This window comes from Besnoitia besnoiti, chromosome II, assembly GCF_002563875.1.
Source record: "Besnoitia besnoiti strain Bb-Ger1 chromosome II, whole genome shotgun sequence".
NCBI classification, from domain to species: domain Eukaryota; phylum Apicomplexa; class Conoidasida; order Eucoccidiorida; family Sarcocystidae; genus Besnoitia; species Besnoitia besnoiti.
This window is the reverse complement of record NC_042357.1, coordinates 1901119-1920561: the sequence shown is the minus strand read 5'-3', so window position 1 is coordinate 1920561 and position 19443 is coordinate 1901119. Positions and strand designations below refer to the sequence as shown.

Sequence of the window (19443 nt, the reverse complement as noted above, 5' to 3'; positions counted from 1 at the left end):
GAAGTGTACGTACACGGTAACACAATGTATGTACAGCGACGCTGAGGATGAAGCTTCAGCGGTCTACTTTTTTGTACGTGTGGCCGGCGTTTCGAATGGCCAGTGTTCCATTCCCTAACGACATCTGACGAATATTGCTCACCCTTTCCGCCGCTACGAACAGCGGGCGTCTCCACGCCCCCCTTCGCTGGTATCGACAACCTGGTGAGAGCCCAGCCGCCCGCGACGCTGCGGAATGTTTGAGCATCATCCCGGCGCAGCAGATCGGCGTGAGCATGTGCCTACGTATACGCCGTGAAGAAAAAATTATAGTCGAATACACTATTTAAAGCTTCTGTTGAATTATGTGAAGCTCAAAAAAAGTTGCTTCTGACGGCAAAATGACCTGCTTCATTCTATGGTAACTAAGACTGCGCGTTGGGTACGCGTGTGCCGGCGTGGAAAGCAAGCGCCTACACCGGCGGCGCTACCGTGCTCTAGAACACATCGAGAGAAGTTGCAAAGATATATATATGTGCATATTTGTGAGTACACGGTGGTATCTCCTTTGCCTTCTGCGCAAATAGAGGCTTCGGACGCATGCGCGCCTAGTGTTTGCAAATATAGACTTGTGCAGCGCGCCTTTGTTTACCGGCTTTACGAGGGTGCAGAAGCAAACGATTTCAGGAAAAGCTCGGCAGGTTCGCCCACGAAAGAGAGCTCCCTGAGTTGCAGAGCGAGACGAGAGAGTAGCCCGCGGGGGGTTCGTGGGCACCAGAAAAACGAAGAGCTAAGAAATTAGAACATACAGCCGACAAGAAGTTACAGCAAAGGAAGGGGGCTGAGCAAGCTGGGACGGTCTGCTCGAGAAGCAGACAAGAACTAGATATGGTGACGGGAGACAGGAAGGAAGCGCATCGTACGGAAGAGGCGCCGACAGGGGAACAAAGTAGATCAACAGGAAGCAGGGACGAAGATGAGAAGGCAGAAAGCGTGGCATGCCGGCATAGAACAAAAAACAAAGTCTGTGTGCCTTTTCCCCCTCGTGGTGTTCGTTCATGAACCTTAAAAGCGTGTGCTTTTCTCTCGCTGTCGTTTGGCTACTCAGCGCGCTCCGAGCGCTCTCTCCTGAAGGCATAACGCCGCAGCACGGGAGAAGGCCGCAAAATTTTGCAAAAAACAGTAAAGCTGGGGAGATCGAGAACCCGCAAAACAGCGCCTTGATTCACAGAGAGACACGAGATCCGCGATCCACAACTGTTCAACTCAATCGGACAAAATTCTTCATGTCACCAGCTTATCTACAAAGATGTCACCGTACACTATATTTTCTATATACGTACCGTAATTATAACCATGACATACAAAGACATCATAGGTCCTACAATACTATGCCTTACACGCACCACGCAACAGACAGCACCGATTCGAAGCTGTAGTCATAAACCCTGAAAGCGGAACGTTCCGCGGAGAAACTTGCGTACCCCTCGCTCGCCCTTCCTTTTTTTCCGCCGAGGCCTCACCAGAATCGTCGCTGTTTGCGCTCGTCTCCATTCCGCGGAGCGGGTTCTCGCTCCTTGCGTTGCCCCGAAGTCTCCGCGGCCCTCGGTTGCGGCGCGACTCTTCCATTCCGACTCAAACAGGCAGGAGACGCGCCATCCGTCGCGTCGCAGGAGCAGACGCAGAAACCGGAAGGCGCCAGGCATCGTCACCGCGGTGTCGGCGCGCAGGGCGAGAGGCTCCAGGTTCGCTCCCAGCAGCTCGCGGCAGCGCGGAATGAGCAGAAGCGCGTGTCGAGACGCCGCGACGCGCGGCTGAAGATGCAGGAAGTAAAAGCCCCGCTTGCGATCTCGCACGCGCCGCACGTCGGCGCCGAGTCTGCATAAGAGAAAGCCAAGGGCAGCCACGCGAAAACGGAGTCAGATGCAGCCGAAAGAGCAAGAGAGAGAATCGTCCGGCTGAAACAGACTATGGGATTCCTCTCACGCACAAGCACTCCGAGCAGCCTGTACACACGCCTAGCCACGTGTGCGTGTTCACAAGATCGTGCATACTCATCTGTGCCTTCCAACCCACCAGGACGAGCATACATATATATACATATCAAATGTACAGTTTTAGGACTACCTATTGATATCAATGATAATACATTTGGTGACCGACTCTTCATCTTCTCTGATACACATTTCAGCCACTGGTACTGCTGGAGCTATCCGTATATTCTTCACTCAAAGCATTTAGGAAAACATATATATAAATATATGTGTGTCTGCAAAGAAACCCCTCTTTTCGAGGGCAGAAGCCTTACACGTTGAACTGCGTCAGGACTTCTCGCACCCAGGCTTCAGCCTCTTCGGGGGCGAAGACGCGCGCGACGGCGTCTGCGCACTTGGGATGCTGCAGCACCAGCTCAACGACGCTTGTGAGTTCGGCGGGGAGCGCGACTTCCTCCTTCTCTTTTTCCCTCTCAGCCAGCGAATGGAGGTTAAGAAACACGGTGGGCACGCGCAGCCGCGACACGAGCGAGAGCCCGCCCGACGCGGGCGACGGCGGCGGTTCCGCAGCCGCAGACGGCGCAGCGGCTGAGGCAGAGAGGGCTCTCAGGAACGACGCGACCTGGAGAGGCAGTTCGCATATCAAGCGAACCGAAAACGCACAAATATAGACAGGCGTAGAAGGCTTCTCACGCACGCACCCGAATACAGCCGGCCTATACCTTCCGTTCTGCAGTGCACCCGGAAACCTGTCCCTCGCACAGCCTGAATGATACGCCAAATACGCATGCATCCGGTGCAGAAATTGCACCAAATACAGAAGTAAAGATATATATATGTAGATATAGGCATATTTATATGTGTGTGCGGGTAGAGGCTTAGTCGTCGCAGCGCTGCAGCTAGATTCGCTTCCGAGAGCGTATAAATATTCGTATGGATGTGCGTGCGCACGCGAGAGGGAGAGTGTGTCTGGCGGGCCTACGCGGCTACGCCCGCTTAACGGTCTACGTTTATATGCCAGCATCGAGATTCTCCGAGCACACACCTGGAAGAGCCTGGCGAAGGTGCCGCGTTCCTCTGCGCCGCGTTCGAGGCGCCGCCGCTTCGCGTGCATGCGCTGAGAGTCGCGGCGGCCTTGGTCGAGAAGCGCGAAGGGGAAGAGCGGAAAGCTCACGCCGCAGAGCTGCAGAAAGGCGCGGCTCTCACCCCCGCCTGAGAGGCACACGGCCTCTAGGAAGCGCAGAAACAGATCGGCGGAGTAAAACTGAGGCGTCAAGACGAAAAAACCTGAAAAAGAGAACGCCGCTGGCGCGCGTCGGAGCGCCGCAGGCGAAGTCGGCGGCCTTTCTTCTGGCGAGCCCTCCGAATTGGAGGCAGATGCGGCGCATGCAGAGGAGGATAGCGGGGTCTTCTGCGCGAGAGACGCGACCACCTGCGAGGCGCAGGAGCACGCAAGGAGACGCACCGTTGCGAACAAACTAAACGAAACGGCAAGCAGCTACTCGCACGACCTCCTGAGAACTCAGTTCGAGGGCGCGTCAGTGGCCGCGCGCTGCACGCTGTCCGCGTTCCTCAAAAAGAAGTTTTTTAAGCTCTAACTCGCTGCCGCCGTCAGGCCTCGAAGAAAAGATGCATCTGCGTCTGTGACGCGAGGCAGCAGTGCCCTCTCCCTATGTGACCCATATTGTCAGTACCAAGGACATGCATATATACAAACATCTATCTATATCGATATACACATACGCAAATATGCAAATATACCTGTATGTGGATGTACACATATCCATATATATGTATAGGTGTACTCGTGGATTCGCAAATGCGTATACATGTATAGAGATAGGAAAAAGTAGATTGCCTGCATCCTTGTCACGCACGCCCGGCTGTGTCTGTCTCAAGAACGCACTGAAAGAAGGTGTGTCTTTTGTCTGCCGACCTACCTCGTCCAGCAGCGCGCGGTGAGCGCGCGAGAAGTCGTAGGACGACGAGGCGCGCGCAATAGCTTGGATCGTCGCGGAGACGCGCCTGGCTTCGTCCGCAGAAGCGCCTGCTTCCTCACGCGCCTCCTCTTTGCCAAACGAGAGGAGCGAAGAACGCGTAGAGCGCGAAAGGCAGCCCCAGCGGCCGTGGAGTTGGATGCAGTCAAAGAGCGCTTTCCAGGTCGCTGTAAAAAGAGAGAAAGAAGGAGAGCGAAAATGCAACACGGAAGCGGGGAGAATTCGCAACCAGAGGCAAGTACACGCAGAGAGAGAGTGGAAAAGAGCGCGGCGCACCCGAGCGGAGTCGGGCACATCTAGATGCAAAGAAACATGCGAGCGAACGCCGAGCGCGATGGAGGATTCAGGTCGAATGAAAACACGGGAAACGCGCAGGAAAAATACGCAGTTGAACAAAGACGCAACCTTACACGCTTTATATCCTCTTCCTTGTCCCCTCCTCTCTTGTCTTGGGGAGTGCTGTGAATTCGAAGATATAGATACATATATGTGTAGCGGTGGGTCGACTATCAAAGAAGAGATCTTCACGTAGATACGCGTTTTCGCATGTGTATGTGGGTCTGCAGAACAACCAGTCCTTGTTTTTCGCAAGGAAGACTCGCCTTCATCTCCGCATCGGCGGGCGCCAAGGATGGCGGCGGCCTTCGTCAAGAGCTTGGTGCAGTCTTCAGTTTCGTCTGTGGCCTCCGGGACAGGGGAAAGCGGAAAAGATGACGATGAAGAATAAACAAAAAAAGACGAGGGAGAAGGAGAAGAAGAGAGAGAAAACTGCGACAAAAAAGGGCTATGCGGGGGAGCGCGAGAATCCCTGGAAGAAGACGACGAAACGACAGAAGAGGAGAGACGCTGGAGCAGTTGAGCATTTTGCGACGAGATTTCTTCTCTCAAGCGCTCGATGAAAAAGAGGTACAGCTCGTCGAGAAGCTTCGCACTCGAACTCTGAGCAGCACACGCAAGACAAATTGAAAAAAAAATCGGAAAAACGGAGAAAAAACCAAAATAGCTGAAACCTGTGGCCTGCAAACCGACTCGGCCGCACGCATATTCAACGGCGTCTACTGAAAGCGTTGCATGTGTGCCGAGTTCTCTGGAGGAGATGGAAAAGATGAATAACGAGACCAAGCGCATTTACAGAGGACGGTTCAGATAGGAAGTATAAGAAAGATCGAGCTTTACAAAAGTAAACGGAGAGTGGCTTCGCGGGTTGGGCGCACAGATCTCTGCATCGATTCCGCTGCTGTAGCTTTCGCCTCCCTCACGCTTCTACCTCCTAACGGATACGCCAAGCGCCGCAAAGTCGAGGAACGAAGCACGAGCCATGAGAGACAGCGGCGAGCGAAGAAAGAGATGAATGCGGAGTGTGGCAAGGTGGGGAGCAATCAATGGAGCCGCGAAGGCCAGAGAAGGCAGGTAGATGGGGATATACATAGTCGCCCACAGACGCCGAAACTCACGGGGTCGTCGCATGCGGAGACCGCTGGCCGCTTGAAGAATGCCCGTTTCTCGGTTAACTCCGCCAGCTGAAGGACGGCACCGAGCGGCGGAGGGCTGCCGCTCCCGTCCAGTGCCTGCCTCTGCAGAGCAAGGCGGAAAGGTGAAGAAAAGTCGACTCCAAAAAACGAAAAGTTGGGACGGAAACGCGTGCGGAAGGCTGTGTGGGAACGGAGGCATTCGGACGCTCGATGGTGGAAAAGGATATCGAGCGGTAAACATAGAGGATGATTCGAGAATTGACACGCGCGAAGAAAACGCTTCAGATGCTCAGCATGCCCTGCCAGCTGCAGGAGGGGAGGAGTGTCACAAGACTTTTAGTGCAACTGATGCCACCCCGTGCCAACGCCAGCATGATTCGGCGAATTCAGAACATCGAAAAAGAGCGAAAACTCACTGCTGTGCGCTCAACGAGGCGAAGCATGTGGTTTGGAGCGGACTCGAAGAGACGGAGCTCGAAGCCCGCTCTGCAGAGCTCGACGGCCTCCTCAAACCGGGGAGGGGAACCCTAAAGAAAAATTATAAAAAAACGCATCAAAATGTGACAAAGCTGAGGGTGAGAGCGCCAGACGGCAGCCTCGAGGAGTCACAAGAGGGCCGGAGCTCGCAGACCGGGAAAAAAAGCACGAAAAAACCACGACGCGCATGCTGGTGAAGCATATATCTACCCACATATATGGAGTATGCAGGCTTCTTAGTTGCGGTCTCAAGTCGTTGGAAGTCGCATCGCCGTTAGCATGATCTCAAAGCAACAGAAGCCATGTGACCTATAGCTTATAACAAGACATTAGGCCGGGTCCGGGATACATAAACACATCTTGGATGAGCGGCAAGAGGATTTACCTCTCTGAGAAGTGCGCCGAAGAGCGCCGCCACGAGGGTGCGATCGACCAGACGGCTCGGGAGGCGATGCATCTGGAGCAGACCGCCGAGAAGACGAAAATACTGGGAAAAGTAAACAGCGAAATCCAGATCAAAGCGAATGAGCTAACCACGCAAGAGAAATCGCATGCGCCCGCGAAAACCAGACTGAAGCGATGCAACGGAAAAGCCGATCCCATGTGTGTTGAGAGCTACACATTTGATTACGTGGGCACACCGGGAGAACGGGAGGACGAGAAAGGCGAGGATGCTAGCAGGCGCTTGACATATAGCGCAGGCGCATCGTCGGCTGAATTAAAAGAATCGGTCAGACGCGCAGACCGTCACCCTATCGACTGGTACATATATATATATATATATATATATATATATACGTTAATGTGTGTGTCTAAATATGTATAGTCATGTGCGTTAAAAGGTGCGAATGCTCGGGTTTGCTGCTAAGAGCCAACAAAGAAATATGCGCGTGTGAATCTGCAGATGGACACCGCTCGGGCGTCGCTACACCGCACGGTCGAAAGATAAAAGACAAGGATGCGTCCAACCCGCAACCTGCCTGCAAACACTCGTATTCACGAATGCGTGGGTACACGGGTTTGTGAGCTTCCTTGCTGCGGTGTTAAATCGATTCTTTCGGTCTGGAAGGATACCCGAGCTACAATATCCCCTGTCTCGAGTTTCTGCGTACCTCGGCGAGCGGCTGAGGCTCGTTCGGTGCTTGGAAGAATACGCGGAGTTGGGTCTGAAGCCGCTTCGCTTCCTCAGCAGCAGGCGAGTTCTTAAGGGCGCGCTTCGTAATCTGCGGGTCCGCAACCGAGGATGGCTGCTCAGGCGAGGCAACAGACACCGCAGAAGCGAGCTCGGCGTCGCTGAGTCTGCTGCGGGGGCACGCAGCAGCGACCAGGCACTCAACGGCTCGAATGAACTCGGAGACGGCAGCCCGAGGATCAAAGGGAGGCCCGCGCTGCGCCTGAGGATCCCCGCGCTTGCTGGGTTTCGCTTTCTGCTCCCCCGGCGCCTCTTGCCGGCTTCGCTCCGTCGCCCGCCTGCGGCGCTCGCGTTCTCCCTCAGCAGCAGGGCTCGCGCTCACGCGGAGAGGAGACGGCAAGGGCGCCGAGCGTGAGGGGCCCGGATCGGAGGACCAAGAGGCGAGGCTCGATGCCAGGCTTGCCGCAGCTGGAGGCGAAGAGAAAACGAAAGGACGCGGAGGCGCCGGGGAGGCAGCCGCAGCAGAAGAGGCAGGACGCCCTACGGGCGCGTCCGTCGACCCCGAAGACGAAGCGGCACGAGGCGAGACGCTCATCGGCCGCCGAGGTCTCTCCGAACGGCCAGTGGAGGGCTGCAGAGACGCGAGCGCCGCGAATGAAGGGGGAACTCGAAAAGGCGGGCCTTCACTCCCTTTTGTCGCGGGATACAGTGGCGGCGAAGGCGACGCGGGGCCGTGTGGAGCAGAGGCCGGCGGAGGGAGGGCTCGCGCCGCGTTTGCGGCTGCTGCTCGGCTCGCCGCCGTCTCGCTCTCTCTGTGCCGCCGAGTTTGCGGGACGGGAAGCGAGAACTTCCGCGACTGGAGCGCGAAGCGCGTCAAGAGCTGCTGAGGCAGCATGCCCTCTTCGCCGATGACGATGGCGGCAGCGAGGCCAGCCTGCGGCCGCTGCCCCGCGTCCTCCGCCTCCTTCGCCGGCGCGTCGCCGCGGAGTCCCGCGCCCGGGGCCTGCGGCGCTGGCTCTTGGGCGCCGCCGAAGGAGACGAAAAGCTGCTGCGGCTCCTCCTCGTTGGGGCGCCTCCAAAAACCGGCCGCGAGGCAGTCCTGCGCGAAATCCGGAGGCGTGAAGTCCTCTGGAGCCCTGCAAGCGAGGGGCGCCGCAGGAAACGAGAAGGGGGAGAAGGCAGAGAAGGCGGCCGTCGCGGACGCGCTTGGAGACGGGCTCGGCGCAGCACGCGACGGGCACGACGCGCAGGGATGTGCAGAGAGGGCGTCGACCAAAGAGGGAGACGGAGAAGAAGAAGGCGTTGAAGCCGCCTCTAGAGCCGCCTCTGAAGCCGCCTCCGAAGCCGCCTCTGAAGCCTGAGGAAGCGACGCGGCACTGCGAGGCGAAGACTTCGCAGGTGGCCTCAGTACGCGCGCGCCTGTCTCTGGTCTCCGTGGCTCTCGAGCCTCGCGCGCGCGATGAGGAAAATCGCTCGCTTTCACGGCTGCAGACGAGGCATCCAAGCGCCTCCGCGGCAGCATCTTCAGGCTCCGCCTGCCGCTGCCTTCGCCGCTGCTCACCCGCGCGGCTCCATGGGGGCACGCAATCGAGCAGTGCGAAGGCGCCGGGAGAGGAAACGAAAAAGAAGACGAGACGGAAGACTGAGAAGGGAGAGAAGGAGACAGACGGGGCGCGCGAGGCTGCGAGGCGAAGCCACGTCGCGCAGAAGCGAGGGAAGAGAGGCGAGACGAGAGGCACGCAGGACGGCCGCTGAACGAGCGAGGATAAGAAGTAAGATAAGCCTCGCAAGAAAGAGAAAAGGACGGAGGCTCTCGAGACCCAGACCCGGCGCGGCGCGGGACAGACTTCTGAACAAGTCCCGTCCCGACGTGACCCTCTGGCGCTTGAGGCCCGCGGGCAACAGAGACGAAGCTGATGCGGTCTGGAGGAAGCAGGGAGGCGGCCGAAGGATGAGGAGGAGAACAGAAAAACAGAAGAGTTCGCTCAGAAGACTTCTTCGCAGTTGAGGGAGCAGGAGATTCGTGGAGGATGCTGGACTGTGATGGCGCTACGGCCTGCGAAGATCGCTCTAAGGACGAGCAGGATAACGACGCGCCGACCGAAAGAGACGACGCGTGAAAAGTGGAACAAGTCAAGGGAGACTGCGGCTGCGCAGAGACAGCCAGGGGCCGATGGGCACTGTACAGAGAGCGCGCGCCGTGCAACATTTGGAATGTGCACGAAAAAACAAGAGGCGCGCAGCCAGCTGAGATCCCACCGGCCTTCAGTTCACCGTGCGCAGACAACAAAAACGGAAAACCAGAGCCAGAGGAGGGAAAATGCGCAGACGCCAGCCGCGACGAGGGCGAAGAAGGCACCTGGCTGCATGACGCGGGGCCGGCCGATGCACAGGTGGGCAGCGAGGAAACGAGAAAGACAGGCAAAGAAAACGAACTCAGAGGCGCCGCGAAGACGCAGATTTTCAGCGGCAAAAGACAGGAAGAAGGAGACGCCAGAGACATCTGCAACTGAGCGGGCGGCGGAGCCGCGGTGTGGGCTTCAGAGGAGACAAAGGGAACGCCGAACGCCTGCCCTAGGGAGCACGAAGAGAAAGGCCGCGAAGAGACAGAGGCAAAAGCCCTCCTCTCCCGCTCTTTCGCTCGCGGCATCACCCGATCCGACGCGCGCGTGAGCGGACTCTGCCGCTCCAGCGGTCGCCGGTACCCAAAGAACGCCACTCCGTCATCTTTCGGGCACCGCAAAAAGTCTGCGATGCCCTGCTGGGCTCGCGCGCGCAGGCCCGGAGGCCCCGCCTCCGCAAGCGCCAGCCTTCCAGACGTCAAACTGGCGTCTGGTGCACGCGCTCGCGCGCTGCCAGCCCAACTCCCCCGCGAAGACCGGGACGCCCGCCATGAGGGTGGCGGCCGCGCCGCGTCGTAGCGAGTTGCCGCAGAGCTGAAGGACTCGAAACAAGCGCCTGCGGACGGTCCGCGGCGCGCGACAACCGCGGCAAAGATCGGAGACGAAGACCAGGATGCTGGATGCGCGCCAGGGAGCAGGGGAAGAAGACGCCGAGGCACAGAAGGACGCATCCTGGCTGCGGTCCGCGGACTGCCACACTGCAGGTTCTGGCGCACGCAAAAACGTCCCCCTGTACAAAAACCTGAGAAAACTCCCAGCGGTGTGTTCAGTGCGAACGACGGGGGGCGGGGGGAGGGGGGGGGTGCCTGGGCGAGTGGACGTTCAGAGGTCACGTCGCGTCACAAAGCCACGCGGCTTCTGGGCATGCAAAGGCGCGGCATGGTGTGTGAGGAGATCGGAGGCATTCAGGATGGGCGCACAGGGCAAAGACGCATGAGTCGAAAGGCAGTGTTGCGTGCGTCCCTCTACGAGGCCACGGAGTCCACACGCACGGAAGGGCGTGCTGCCGAGTACAGCGAAAGCACTTCCGTTTAGACAAGCGAGGCAGAGACGCCCCCGGAGACTCCAGCGAGAGATTCTGCGCGTCCTTCCTGTTGAGAGATCTGCCCGGGACGCACAGGGGGCGGACATGGCTGTCTCTGCGACGCACCAGTGGTTCGCAGGTCGTCGGCTGGAAACGAGGCCTGGCGCCAGGGCACGCCTCCCTCCCGCGCAAAGGTCGCGTAACTTCTATGGCACACGAAGACCGAGGGAGGTGGGGAGTGTTCGCCGGTCTGAAGGATGCGACATCGGCAGGTGTCTCGGTCGCAAGAATGATGGCTTGTCGCGAGGAATGAGGAAACACTGTTCAGCGGCGCCGTGAGGGGTCCAGACTGGAGAGCGCTCTGCCAGGTCGCTTTTCCAGTTGAAAGGGATCGTGCCCAAGATAGAGGAGTGAGAGATGAAGGGAATATGCAGCGGAACCTGTAGTTCATCGAAATTCCCGTCCAGACGCTCGAGAAATCCACAAAAATGGAGCCGTGAGCTCGAAAAGCCGGGCGGCGACAAAGGCGGGTGCCTGCATGCGCAGTAGGAATCTAACTCAAGGCTACGGCTCCTTACACGCCGAAGAGGCGCGACACCGGTGACAAAAAAAAGGACTTGAACTAGGCAGCCAACAGCCCCAAAGGGAAAGCGACAAGAGGCCACGCGCCTGCAGAAGGCGGGCGAGGTCTTTTGCACGTCCCTCGCGTTAGCATGCATGCTAGATCAGACGACGACCCCGGCGCAGCGGCAGTGCGGCGCTTCGAACTGTCTGGAGGAGCGAGTAGGCGCTCTGGTCGACTTTGGAATGCCGACCCCAAGCTCCGTTGCGAGTCACGAACGAAATTCGCCTGATCATTTCTCGCCCCGAAATTCTACGGCGTTCTCGGGAGGACGAGGTGTGGTGGCTGATCCGAGGGTTACACGCGCACCTGCAACCGCACTGAAGAGAAAAACGCCGCTATGAGCGCCTCTCGGTCAGGCCCCCGACCACTCTGTAGGCGGGCCGTCAGGATTTCAGCCGGAGGTCAGAGGCTTATAAAGCAGCGTGGGAGGGCGTGCACGTGGTGTTCGTCGAGGTGTAAGGAAAAAATAGACAGCGATTGTCAGTTAACCAATGTAAAAAGACATGAGCACCTGTACTCCTCTACGAGTCAAAGCCCAGCATCCCTCGGGGTAAGAGACCCTGTATGTCTTAATCATGTTACACGAGTTATTGGCTTCAATGCGAGGAGCAGCTGGATCGCAGTGCGCTACGAGGGAGGGAGCGAGACACGGCGCCAGATCAGGCCTGCTTCCAGAATTGAGAGACGGCTGGAGTACCCTTCGAAGTAAGGGCATGCATAGAGATAGTCAGTTACTTTCATCTAATGCTCTAAAATGCCTTCATTTATGGCGTTGTTGCCGTCCGCAGCACGGGCACGCCTACCGCACGCTTTTGAGGCTTGTGCTACTCCCGTGCACACGGGGCGCGCGGCACTCGGCTTCTCTATTCAGGTGCCTTCACAACGCGATGCCTGCAACCTGGCTGTGCAGTGGACGTCCGGTTGCATCAGCTTGAATCACAGATCCTCGCTGTGAAGTCTTCATCAGTTGTCGCGGATATTCCTGATCCGCGTGCTCGCGCGCAGGGGACCGAGCTGAGTGTGAAGTGCAAGCCAACAAAGGAACCAGCACTACAAGTAAACGGCAGTCACGCTGTTCGCAGAAAGTGTGAAACCATTCTCAAAAAAAAACCATAAGCCTGCCCAAAGCCCCGCCGCGGTGCTCTCCTTCAGCAAGCACTGTTCTCTGCCCGCCACTACCCAGCGCCGTGAAGAATCAAGCGGGTGTCGTTGGCGTTTGCTTCCCGTATTGACGTCCAGAAAGAGCTTGACCAAGGCACATGCTCCACAGATAGCGCCAAAAAGAGTTCCCTGCCTAAATGCTGAATTAAGCTGTGCTCCCTTCGGGATTCTGCTGTGAGCCTGCGGCAGTTGGCTCTGTCGGCCAGCGCGTGCCTGCTGCCGAGTCGCCAAGCTGCACAGCGAGGAGCATACTAGGGTAACTTCCGCATGAAAAACGGCTCGGGAACAGTCACTGTTTAGGCGCGGTTGTCCGCTCAGTGACCCTGGAGCCACGACGCGGAGTTCCAGTCCGTGCAGCAAATAGCACTCCACAGTAATGTCGTCGATCGCTTCCTAGGTATACCCGTCGACAGACAACAGAGAAGCTCCGTACATGAGCGTGATCTGTTGCCATACCAAAAAGCCGCTGTGTGTGCTCTCGGCTGGCCCTTGCAACAGTGTCTTCTAGCGCTCAAATCTAACCGCTTACGAAGACACGATTTTTTCCTAGGAGCTTTTGGATCCGGCGGCTCACTGGAGTCGTAAGTTCGGACACGGCAGTACACGCCGTAAAGCTGTGTCACTGCCTTGAAGGAGTCGTCGCCACGGCGATTTTTGACCGGGGCGGCTGCCCTGTCGCAGCCGGAGATCGTCTGTCTCCTCTTGGCCGTCGCTCCCTCGTGCATCTTCGGCACGTGTAAAAACCACTCGAACGATACAACAGAACGCCACCGTGAGCACATTTCACCTCGTTCCGAAATAAAATGCGCGAGATCCTTGCCGGCGTGCCACATCCTGGGCGTACCGAGGGCTATGACTTCGTAGATTCAATCGTGAGAAGGTGCCCTTTCTTCCTCGCTCCTCTTTTTGAATCTGACAACCCTTTTCCATGTCTTGCCCTTTGGCGGGATTATGCTTGGAGCGCTCGTGCAGCTTTTTTCGGGGGCTCATCTCTGATCAGAGTCAAAAGCGTTTCTGGTCGCCACCGCTCCGAAGAGAATGTTCTCTCTTTTTCAGTTCGTGAACAACGGGCGCTGACCGAACTGTTTGTTTTTGAAAAGCGGAGGCCTCAATAGGGCCACCGCCGCAGTTGACTCCTCGTCCTCCCTGGGCATATCGATATTTGGCCTCTATCGTCATTCTCGCACCACATTCAGAATGCCGGGCGTGTATGAGAAACCTCCGAAACGGTCGGAGCTTTTGAAGGAGGTCTCATTTATTCTCTCTTTACTTAAGCGAAACCAAAAAGATGGGGACTGGTCGGAAGTGATGAACACGGGCGTGCCTATGCTCTTGGATCTCTTTGCGGCAGAGAGGTCCAAGGCGCGCTCGGAAGCATCCGCTGAGAAAGAGAAACAGGAAAGAGAGAGAGAAGAGGGGCAGGAAAATGGCAGAAAGAACGAAAGGCCGTTGTCCGAGCTCGAGGCCAGAAAGGAGAAGGAAGTTGCAGAGGTGTTTTTTGTCGGCGGTGTGCACGCGGAGTTTTGCGATATTCTAAAGGTCGCCGGCCATAGGAATGACACCGGCGATGTCATGCCTATCCTGGCGGTAAGCAAAAGGGGACGCTGTCTTGCGTGCGCGACCAGGAGGAGACTCCCCTGCCTCGCAAAAAATCTTTTACCTGGAGCGGGATTAGCATCTTCTTCAGCATCGGTTAAATACGTGATAAGTATGGGATGGCTGGCATCTCATAGCTTCGAGAAACTTAAGTGCTGCTTTTATGTATTCTCCCGTGGCTCGTTCATATACTTGCGTGTGTCCTCCGGCTTGCTGGCTTGCAGGAGTACCAAACAATGCTGCTTACTGAAGTTGATACATATGACGAAGACATGGGCAAGCTACCTCTTCTGGTTTACTTCCTCTCCGAGCGCCACCATTTCTACGTCGACATCCACTGGCAGCATCACGAGCTAACTCTTTTGCAGCGTTTTCTCTCTTCACTCTTGGGTTTGTTGAGGACCACAGCAGATATGACAACTGATGCGGTTCAACATGCCCAAGCACTAACTTGCGAAACCTCAGACCGTCTGGACACGCCTGGTGCACCGAAACCTCCTGCGGTCCTCCGGTCTTTAGAGCAGCCGGAGGAGACGAGGGTGGCGGCTGTGAAGCTGCTTTACAGGACTCTTTTTGCCTATCCCCCACATCGTGTGGTACGCCAGGCATCAGTCCTTTTTTGTGGATTGTGCCGCAACAGCCATCTATATGTGGAGGTCGCAGTCTTGACCCCACGCAGCTTCAGTTAGCTGTCAAGTGACTATTTATATCCCAGCACCAGCATCCATTGCAAATGGCAGAGAAGCAATGCGGCATGGTGTCGTACACGTGATGCCTGGTGTCTGTTATTAACACGCAACACGAATTAACGATGACTTTTAACGGACCGCTTCGCCCTCAAAATATGGTCGAGGCGGGCAATCTCCTGTTTTAGCTTGCAATTTATCGTGAGTTTCTGTGGAATGCCCTGGCAGCTGATACCGTGTCAGGCCCGCGCTGTGCATCGGTGTTCAGGTCAGTCGCATGGCTGCAGTGTTCGACGCTGCACATTGCCGGGTCTTGACAGAGGGTCTGCAACGTCTCAAAGTCCTCTGGGCGGATCCGAAAGGTCTGACTCACGTGGCGCAGGCAAGTGGCTGTTCATTCCCTGACCTCACCGCGCAGAGCTGATGATCCACCCTCTCTCTAATGAAATGGCTCGACTGAAGTGGGGGTGATAGTGACATTACGAGAGCGTCAGACGCAGCTTGAGAGGGCGACACCACCCTGCGCTAGAAAATTGTATCCCACCGAACGCCGCTAGAAACCCTCCTGCTGGAGATGCACGTGCCCTCTTTAGGCCCATACTCCTCTGTTTGAGTCCACTCGGCTAATGCTGATTAAACAGTGTCACTGTTTTGTGCTCTGTGCGTCAAGACCCTTGCATCCGTAGCGCTCTTCGGCCTCGGCCCTCCTCTTGTGTCCGCGTTGATTCCTGCCTCTCTGCTGTGGGTTGGAGCGTCGAACCTCATTCGAGAAACACGGTAAGCGATGCAGCAACGTAAAGTGCAGTCAAAAGTGGAGAAAGCTGAGTTACACGTACGGGATGTACACGTGGATGGACTTCCCCTGTGTTTACAGCCAGCTCAGTACTCTTTCATACGGCTGCTTGGTTTCATGTCAGCTTGAGTGACTCTCTATGCGCGCCTTGTATGATGCAAGAAGGCCTCCGTCCGCTTCCTGATTTTCTCTCCACAGAGAAAGTATCATTCACCTGGCATATTTCTTGGTACAGGTGCCCCTGCTCGCCCTGTGAACTCCAGCGGCGACTGCTCAAAATAAGCCGAAACAGGGATGAAATCGGCGTTGTACAGGCAGCGAAGGATAAAAAACAAATTTGCATGTCGCTTGTGCGAGGGGGAGGCCCCGGCATCCTTCGAGAGATTTTTAGAACAGTAGCGTCGATGAGACGAAGAACCGGTAAGCCAAGAACACGCCTTGAACACGTGAAAGATAAGCGAGTGCTTGTCTCTGGTAAAGGCCATCCTCTTCGGTCTCTGTCCTGCAGAAACTGCGGCTGTTGACGCCCGCCTTGTTTTAAACGTTGTGGCATTTCCCCACAGGTCCCTCTGATTCACCCGTCAGTGAAGAGCAAACCGTTTGTGAGGGCCAAACCGGAGCGCAGGACCACTGGTAAGACAGATACAGGCACTGTGATGGCTCTTGGCAACTATAAACTTTGAAACATAGTTTTTCAGTCAGCTTTTCTTTCATACCACCGCAAGGTGCCAATGCGGTTTTGATAGAATCCCGCTCGTGCTCAGACTGAGTTGTGACCCTCTATTTGGCATTTCTTCGCAGCTACCTCGACCAGGCACTTCAGTTTGCCTCATGGACGCTCTTGCTGTGTTCATGGCCATACGAAGAACTTCACAGCGGCGAAAGCATTTTGGAGTTTGATAACCAATCTTTGTTAGTAAGTACGGCATGCATCAACACTACAGGTAGCTGGATATAAGCACGGCAAGTGTGTGCGTCAACGCGATGGGACGTTGCGACTTTCAAGGTTAGCTTTTTGCGAGTCCGTGCGACGACATTACAGGCAGCAACTGGAAACACCATTCGGGTTCCCGCTCTCCTCTTTTATCCGGAATAGTGCCATGAGAACCCCATGGTGGTGGACATGATATTCCGTTAGCAATGATGGCAGCATGATAGTGAACCCACAAGTCCCAATGCCGCCAGTTTCCAAACGAAAGGCCTCTGAGCATGCTTTCGTCACTCCGATAGTCCCGCAAGGACCAAGGGCAGGGTTCTCCAACATCGGGGTCCATGCCCTTGGTTCTAGGTCGGGTTCTTCAAGTTCCACTGTCCACTGGCAAGTTCACGCCTGCCCTCAGATTCGTTTTGACTCATCGCACACAGGATTCATGTGTAACATGAGCCTAACTCGCCAAGCGACACCAACTGCTCGAGCAACAGCAACCGCGAGCTGGTGCTGAGATCCTTGACCCTCGACTAGGCAGTGTGTGCATAATGTGTGGTGAGGCCGGACGACTGATACAGTGTGCTTTGTGGTCTCTGTGGTTCTTTTATCAGAACACTATCCTGGATTGTTTCCCAGTAAACGACCACGGTTTCCTGGATTCAGTTTCTTCGTTAAACCTTCCGGGGGCAAGCTCTCTCCTCTCGGTAACCCTACACTTACTTCTGAGGTTACCAGCAAAGACGCGTGCACCGCTCGCTCGGAAGGTGAACGTCATCTTTCGACAGGTGCTGGAGCATTTATCTCGAAATATCGCAGCTAGAGATCCATATACTGTCTCCGGGAAGTTCTTCGCCAACTATGCGGATATTGTTCCCTCTGACCCCCCTCAAACGACAGACAGCGCCACAGGTCAGTAGCGATGTGAACGCACGTCGCCGCAGCACCTATATTGGGCGTTGCGGTGATAAACTGGCGACACATGTGTGGAACGAGTCGAAATGGCAGAAATCACTTCACGCCTAGTAGGAGGTGTCTGAACGCGTTAATGGGTGGGAACATAGATTCTGCCGTGCCCTTTTAGTTCGTGCTGACAGGATTCTGCCATGCTCTCCTGCTGCCCCTCAATGTAAACGTGTTCAGGTGTCACACCAGCTGATTTACGCCCTGCCCTGCAGTTCTGAATCGTGCATTGCGAGCACAGTGACATCCTCATGATATAGGATTGAAAACTAGGATTTCAGAGGTAGATACGGCTATAACCGCTGTAGAGGTATGTATTCATAAATCCACTGGAAAGGGTGCTACATCAGGGATGTGGAGCAGAGTTGAGGGCACAGCCGGCATTCTTCGCTGTCATTTGTAGAAGACGTCAACCAGGATGCCCACGAAGAACAGCGAATCACCGACGCACGACCAACAGTCGAGATTTTGTTGCTGACTCCGCTATTCATGGGACTGCTGCAATCAACCTTTTCTGAGCAAAACCATGACAGCGCTTCTCGGGGCAAGGCTACTTCCGTTCAAGTTCCTAGCCATGCCACGGTCAGCAGTGACGCACCCGAGACTGACCAGGACGGTGGCACGGAGGGGCTCAGAACTCAGGCACTGGTCACTGTGGGTATCGCGGCTTGCCAATCACTCATCGACATGTACGAGTATTTGCGACCGCTTCTGAGCACATGGAATGGTCTTGACTCACGCTGTTCTTTCGTACAATTCAAAGGCCCCTTGACGCCGGAGATAAAGAAACCGTTTCTGCCATCAAGGGAATGTCTGCCCCCTTGCACAGCTGTTAGTCTGATGCCCGGATTCGACTTTCGGGGTTTCTACTATAGCCTCGTCAGTGCCATGCTGACGTTACTGGGAGGCATGCGGCTACACTCCTTACCAGTGAGACGCTGGAGATTTGCTGAGAATCCCGCAGCGAAAGCCGGCGGGTCGGCAGCTGTTGGCGGCCTTGCGTCAGCGGCAAGGAAACTTCTAGATTTTCAGAAAAAGGTGAGTATCCTGAAGACGTTCGTTCCTTGCCGTAGCACCGATATCACAAATGAAATCGGCAAACGCACTCTGTATGTGGCCTTTTTGGGTGAGGTCCAGAAGCGAAGGCAGAGAGTTTGAGAGGTTTTGTGCGAACGTTGACCCCTGGTACCGTGAATTCTTTATGTACTTTCCTCTCAGGAGTTGACGGAGGGGTGTTCCTACATCAAGAGCGCTGCAGCCATCGTTATTATGCGTGCTGAGCAAGCGTCTGCTCTGCTGCTGAGGGAAGAAGCACACCTCAAGGCAGGCAATCTGAGTACAGTTGTTGACGACGAGGCAGTTGACGAAGAGTGTGGCACCACCATAAATGAAGACTCTGGCTCCGGTAAAAGCAGCGAACTTTTCCCAAGCGAGTCAGCCTGCCTCTCGAGGGAAAAGAAAGAATGCATGGGGAGAGATCTTCTGGGAGATCCCACAGAAGACAGGCATGAGGCGTCAAACAGTGTAGAACGCTGCCGATCCGCCTGCTGACTATATGTCACGTGGCGTGTACTCAGGCAGCATGAAGCGACACACGCTAGGTATTTTCTGGCTGCACACACTGCGTCGTTCCAACGCCGGAGGGCGTTTCATAAGAAAGCGAAACTTTTCCAGAGTTGGACGTTACGGTGAAAGATAGTATTATGTGCAACTTCTTGAATGAACTAGCCTCGAAGGCACTTACACAGGGCCTCATTGTTTCGGCTAACGTTCATTGCTTATCCAGGCAATTCGCCTGCAAAAGAAATCAGCCAGCTTATGCGCATCATCCTTACGGCAGCCGTGTTTCCTGTCTGCCTCAGAAAACAGTTCAGACGGGAAAGTGTCAGTCCGCCAATGACCTGTAAATAGAGGCGTCCCAGCTTCTAACGAATGCACGTTTAAGCGTGACCCCCAACCCAATGTAGTTGAAGGCTCTTTCGCTAAGGAGTCGGTTTTCATCGGGGGGTGGATGTAACGCTCGGAAAGCACTTCGCTTTCTGACTAACGGTATTTCTGCTGTTCATGCGTACGCCAAACCACAAGTTACGCCCAATACATGAAAAACCAAATCAAAATAGGATTCGCACCGAAGCCGCAGTTGACAACCTACGTTGAAAGAAGACAGACAGGACCTCCCAGAAACACCTTTGAAGGTTGCAGGAAGACAGCGCCGCC

At 55.7% G+C, this 19443-nt stretch overlaps 2 protein-coding genes across 2 annotated transcripts; one reads left to right on the top strand and one right to left on the bottom strand.

Annotated features, from left to right (window-relative positions):
* Positions 1–1083: 1083 nt before the first annotated feature.
* BESB_036240 (uncharacterized protein) lies at positions 1084–10124 on the bottom strand (the record flags this gene model as incomplete). Its single annotated transcript, XM_029362210.1, has 10 exons — positions 1084–1107; positions 1503–1857; positions 2288–2595; positions 3019–3405; positions 3914–4137; positions 4543–4909; positions 5425–5544; positions 5859–5969; positions 6305–6448; positions 7032–10124. 10 exons carry the CDS (start codon positions 10122–10124, stop codon positions 1084–1086), a joined length of 5133 nt encoding a protein of 1710 aa, XP_029221175.1.
* Positions 10125–13460: 3336 nt separating this feature from the next.
* BESB_036230 (uncharacterized protein) lies at positions 13461–18777 on the top strand (the record flags this gene model as incomplete). The annotated part of the gene is made up of 9 exons (XM_029362209.1): positions 13461–13850; positions 14814–14927; positions 15216–15322; positions 15574–15758; positions 15902–15971; positions 16140–16254; positions 16878–17175; positions 17630–18264; positions 18445–18777. The coding sequence occupies 9 exons, from the start codon at positions 13461–13463 to the stop codon at positions 18775–18777; spliced, it is 2247 nt and encodes a 748-aa protein (XP_029221174.1).
* Positions 18778–19443: the final 666 nt, after the last annotated feature.